The sequence below is a fragment of the Sinocyclocheilus grahami genome, unplaced genomic scaffold, assembly GCF_001515645.1.
Source record: "Sinocyclocheilus grahami isolate Dianchi unplaced genomic scaffold, SAMN03320097.WGS_v1.1 scaffold1833.1, whole genome shotgun sequence".
NCBI lineage: Eukaryota > Metazoa > Chordata > Actinopteri > Cypriniformes > Cyprinidae > Sinocyclocheilus > Sinocyclocheilus grahami.
The window spans coordinates 147,919-154,112 of NW_015507012.1; the positions used below are offsets into that span (position 1 = coordinate 147,919).

Here is a 6,194-nt window from a genome sequence, read left to right on the forward strand (position 1 = left end):
GCTTTGCAGAATGCCAGCATAGCGAAGGGGTGTCGAAGAACCTTTCCTTGCCACGAGGTATGACTCAACCAGCTGAGCTGCCGGATTCCTCTCTTTAACCCATGTGTGAATTTTCAGGAACAACACTCTCATATACTGCTCCAGCATCAAAGTCTCCATTAATTCCTTCTTTGTCACCATCTCCAGCCGAACACACTTTGAAAATAAGTCTCGAGTCGACCGTACAATTCTATCGGCGACTCGTTCGCTGGAGTATTCAAAGCACGGAACTTAATTCTATAAGTCTCCAGTATTCACTTCATATTTCTTTAAAAGTATTTCTTTCAGCTAGTCATAATCCATGTTAGTATCAGGCGCCTTAGCAACAAATGCGGCTCGGGCTTTCCCCGTTAGCAATGGAACGAGATGAACTGCCCAGTCTGCCTTTGGCCACAGATAGGATTCAGCTAGTTGCTCAAACGTGGTTAGATACTGCTATGTCGTCATCGGTCGCCATGATTTTGCCAAGTAAGACATGTTCCTGGATCAACATTACTGTCCAAAAATATAGATTAACCCAATCCCTAACCCTAAAACTAACCCTACCCATAATTTATCCTAAAATCAGTGTGAAATGATAGCTGATTAACAAGGGTGTAGAAGCACCTAACCCTGATCGTAAGCCTAAAACAGATATTTCCTGAAAAGTTATCCCTCAATTCTGATTGGTTGATTGGAATGTTGTTCCAGGATCAACAAGGATGTTGATCCAGGAACATGTTGTACTTGGTGAAATCACGGTCACCTTGTAAATACAGTGAGGAAAAATACAGTAGCCAAGGTGAGCTGACTGATGTTATCAAGTACGCTGCTGTTTGCAGAATTACCGGACCTGCGTCGTCCCGTCCGCGGGAGTTCACACTCCTGAGTCGAACTCGCGAAGTCCGAACTACTGAGGATGCAAGTCCGAAATTTGCGTACTTGGTATTGAAACGCGCACAGACCTACATCACCAGACTATTTGCCTATTCTTCTCTGTGAATAGGAAAACGCTGACCTCATATGTCATTCGCCCGGAGCTGCTTCCGTGTCCAACAGTGAGCGCAAGCTAGATTAAAGTGATTATTACGTTTTAAATATGGTTATTTTCCTACAGGAGGCCTTTGTTCACAACCCAGAGCTGTGAGAGACACTTTTTTTAAATGGATGGGCGCTTTTTATTTCACTTCTTTTGAACTGAAGCACTGCAACACCCGCTGACTGCAATGATAGAGCTTGGAATAGCCAGGACAATTTTTTATATAACTCCCGACTGGATTCGTCTGAAAGAAGAAAGTCATATACACCTAGGATGCCTCGGGGGTGAATAAAATTTTCATTTTTGGGAGAACCCTTCAAGGCCAGGTTTTGCTGTAGCCCTAGTCCAAACAGTGGAAACGCAGCTTGATTTTGGGCTTGCGGCTTGAGGTGCAAGGCTATTGGCCCGCCCAACAGTGGAAAAGCAGCTCATGAGGATCAGGTCGTCACAGGTGCCATGGTGGCAGACGGTGACAAACTCTTCCACATAATCCTCCAGGTTCCTGCCATCTTTAAAAATACCAACATTAATGAAGGTGATCTCCATCTTCCTTTTCATGGTCGGGAACATTTTCAGTCCAATGAAGATGAAGGCAGAAGAAGATTATAAAGTAAACTCATTTATTAAAAGTAAACTCATGAAATCCAATAGAAAATAACAACAATACATGTAGAACACCATACTATTTTGTAAGTCTCCCTTATCCTTATCTGACACACTCAATTCAGGTCTTGAAGTGTGATGGCAGAATAAATTTTACACATGACGCCTCAAATGACTCTTAAAGTTTCCTTTAACTCCAAAACTCTTTCCACAATGATGGCAGGTGAACGGTTTCTCTCCAGAGTGAACTCTCATGTGACACTGAAGGTTTACTTTAATGGCGAAACTCTTTCCACACTGTTTGCAGGTGAAAGGTTTCTCTCCAGTGTGAATTCTAATGTGATTCTTAAGGAGATATTGCTTTGAGAAACTCTTTCCACAGTGATGGCACATGTTGGGCTCCTCTCCAGTGTGACTCGTTACATGAATCTTAAGATCATTTCTTTCTGTAAAACTCCTTCCACACTGATGACATATAAAACAGTTTTCCCTCGAGTGAATAGTCATGTGGTAACTAAGAGTTGGTTTAAATCGGAAACTCTTTCCACACTGATCACATATAAAGGGCTTCTCTCCAGTGTGAATTCTCATGTGACTGTTATGATTTCCTTTGCATGAGAAACTCTTCCCACACACTTTGCAGCTGTAAGGTCTCACTCCTGTGTGAAGAGTCATGTGGGTATTAAGGTCTCCTTTACGTGTGAACCTCTTTCCACACTGATCACATGTGAACGACTTCTCTCCAGTGTGAACTTTCAAGTGAGAGTTCAGATGTGCTTCTTGTGAGAAGCTCTTTCCACACTGTTTGCAGGTGAAAGGCCTCTCTTTTGTGTGAACTCTCATGTGAGTCGTAAGGTATTTCTTTAATTTGAAAGTCTTTCCACACTGCTGGCACATGAAAGGTCTCTCTGCGGAGTGAATTATTGCATGCATTTTAAGGCATTTCGTGCCTGAGAAACTCTTTCCACACTGATCACATATAAACATCTTCTCTCCAGCGTGAACAGTCTTGTGGATTTCAAGGTTTTGTTTTCGTGTTCGATTAGAACTGTTAGGTTTGGTCTTCTGAGCTCTTTTTCGTGAGGAAATCTTTTCAGTCTGTATGGGTTTTTCACCCGTCATGAAATCATGGAGCATCTCACACTGATTTTTCTCTTCAACTTCATTGAGTTCTTGACTTTTAATTTTCAGTGCCATCGAGTCTAAGGTGAAAAAAAGACAAATAAAAATTAACCCCAGTGTCACAATTTCACCCGTGAAATTTCACATGCAGTCTTGATGAACGGCCGTGAACAGATTTGGCTGTGTCAGTGTGTAAGCATTGGACAAGAGGGGAGCTTCATTGGCTCTGACAAAATAAGATGCTGTGGCAATGGAGAAAGTAAAGTTTAAGAAAGGAGACAAGTAGTCTTGGAGGGAATAAAGTTTCAACTACATTAAAGTAAATGATTCAAACTAATTTACTGCGTAAATCATTGTTTTGTCTATTGAATAAATACACCAAGGCCCCGTCTATACCTGGAATTAAGAAGATTGAATGACAAGTAGATGAAAGTTGACAAGTTGAGAAAAATATGAAATTGATAAAATGTGTCAAGAATCCATACAACTGCAGCAGTGGAGGACTATTATTCTGCTGCGTGATACTGCAGAAGAACTGATGACGGCACGGTTTGATCTTGTGTTTAAAGGGGTGTTTAATTCCCGCCCACATGTAGAAATCGAATATTCCAGCTGTTTATTCATTTTTTCACCCATGAACGAAAAACGAAAATTTAAGCTGAATTCTTGTTTTTCGTTTTATGGATAAAAACGAAAAAACAAAAAAGGAGCCGTTTTCTCATTTTTCTACTTTCAATATTAAATAAAAAAACGAATGATCGAATGATACACGGATTTCCAAGCAACACTGGCGTTTTTGTTACTGAATGATTCAGCTGTTTGAAGGAATCGGTTGAATAAATAAGTGACTTACCGCCACCTACTGTCGGTTTAGTCTCATGCTTAAAAGTATGCATTTTCCCCCAACATTTCTTATTTGTATGTTCAAAATTTTATTTACAACATTAATCCCATAACATTATTTATTGCTGTAGTAATTTTGTAATTATTTAATTTGATTGGTAACAGCCCTGTAGTGTATTAAATTTCTTGATCAATTGTAAGAATTTGACTTAAAAGATGACGCATACATTTAATAAGGTAAAAAAAAAAATATTGGCCTTTATAAATGTGAATGACATCCTGTGGTAAATATTAAAAACATGCAGATTTAAGTATGTAAAAGCTGACAGAAAACTGATGAAAATATTGCTTCAGAATAAAGCTCGGTGATGCGACACTTTTGTTTTGTGGGAATATTTTGTATGGGATATTGTCTGCGGATATGAAAAGTTCTCTGTATATCGTAATAGCAAATTAAATTTTTTACAGCGATGATATTTTGTTTTGTTTTGTTTTTACATTTAAACACGTTAAATATTACATATACGTATGTAATATAATGTGTATTTCCATCACAGGCTTGGTCTTAAATTTCACATAAGGTGGTATTAAAAAGGTCTTAAAAAGTCTTAAATTTAACTTGTTCATATCTGTAGACGCCATGGTAATAGCTTTGTAGAAATAAACCCCACATAACTATAATTCCTTTACTTTTTTTTAAAATGCATGTATATTTCTTACTTACAATGTTAATTTATTAAAATTACAAAACACAAGAGTTTTGAGTCTATCTACCTTGAATGGCCAAAGCGGTCAAATTGACCTTTCGCATTACTAACGGCGTATAATTTCTGCTTTTGCTACTTTTTTTCATGTTTGAAGATGTGCATCTCTGTTGCCTAGCAACTTTTGTTATAGTTGTTTTTATATTCTATTGCTAAGCTAAAATTTCCGTTCATAAAATAAGCCGAGTGAACACCTCCAATTCGACAAATGAAAGCAAGTAATATGATTATGACGATATATTTTCTATATGTGTTTTGTATGCAGCTCATGGTATTTTTGTAGCAATAAAGGTTGTTTATGACAAATATTAGCAGTGTAGCGTTATTAAACATACAGAGAGTGCATGTGTCTGTTTATTAATCAAAATCAACTATAGATCACAATCGGAAGTTATTACAAGCACTTGATGATGGTTTAAAGTGGGTAAGAAAATACATTTTCAAGTGTAGCTTGATGATAATTGTACTTCTAATTATATTTTAGGATGTAGCCTATTCTTGTAAGCATTATACATAGTTTGTGTGTCTGGTGTAGAACCGAACTTTGTTTATCTTAATTTAATGCTGTTTATTGAGCAGCGGACAATGTTAAATCCATTTACGAGATACATATCTGAGGAAAAATGCATTGCTGGTTGGCGCCACCTAGCGTGCAGGCGTGAATTAGCAGAAGGCAAACAATCGTTTAGTGCTCAATGTAAAAGAATTTCTCTCTGTGTGAGTGTGTGTCCGTCCGTCCGTCCGTGAGTTCACGTGCTGAGATGAGGAAACACCTCCCCACTTATATTTGAAAAAGCAACATACGCCGAGCATCTTCCCTTGTAATGACATGCAGTAAGCCTTTCTAAACCCGTTGTATTATAACTTGTTTTTACTTCACAACATTAGTCGAGTGTTTGAAATAACTTCTTTTTGTGATCTGACGTGGCTTCTTATCACAGAATGAGGCAGAAAATATATTATATGCTATAATAAAGGCTATGTGATTAAAAATGGTTTACAAACATACTTAATCATGAAAATACTGATTCAAAAGTCTTTGATCTTTCAAGCTGTTTCATGGCACTCAGCGGGTGTTGCATGCATCAGTCCAAAAGAAGTTAAATAAAAAGCGCCCATCCATAAAAATAATATAAAGTGTCTCACACGGCTTCGGGGGGTAAACAAAGGCCTCCTGTAGTGAATCAATGCGTTTTTGTAAGAAAATTATCCATATTCAAAGCATAATAATCACTTTAATGTAGCTTGTGCCAACAGTTGTACACGGACGCAGTTCCGGGAGCATGACGTATGAGTTCAGCGCTGCGCATGCGCCGGTGAGTCTCGTGAAAACCAATGTTTGTTTACAGGATCAAAGGAAGCAAAGCCTCTTGGCTTATATCGAAAACTCAAATCCTCGTTTTGTACTTCTAATTCTTGATCGTTGTTTTGTTTTGATCTCTCCGCTGCACTTCCGCGTGCGTCATTTCTGAGCGGCGCATGCGCAAAGCTGAACTCATACGTCAGCCGCCCGGAGCTGCGTCCGTGTACAACTGTTGGCGCAAGCTAGATTAAAGTGATTATTACGTTTTGAATATGGATATTTTTCTTACAAAAATGCATCGATTCGCTACAGGAGGTCTTTGTTCACCCCCCGAAGCCGTGTAAGATACTTTCTTTTTTTTTATGGATGGGCGCAAACTTCTTTTGGACTGAGTCAGCGCACTAGTGAGGGAGTCAGCGCACTAGTTCTGTAGTCATCTCCTTAGTTCAGTAGTCAACGCACTAGTTCAGTAGTCAGCGCACTAGTGAGGGAGTCAGCGCAC

The 6,194-nt window shown here is 38.8% G+C and overlaps 1 protein-coding gene across 1 annotated transcript in view; it reads right to left on the reverse strand.

Annotated features, from left to right (window-relative positions):
• Positions 1-1,813: 1,813 nt before the first annotated feature.
• Positions 1,814-6,194, reverse strand: part of LOC107572915 (gastrula zinc finger protein XlCGF57.1-like) — a 38,888-nt gene continuing 34,507 nt past the window's right edge. The window contains exon 2 of the mRNA XM_016259348.1: positions 1,814-2,862. Coding sequence (XP_016114834.1) covers positions 1,814-2,862 — 1,049 coding nt within the window. The remainder of the gene's footprint in view (positions 2,863-6,194) is intronic.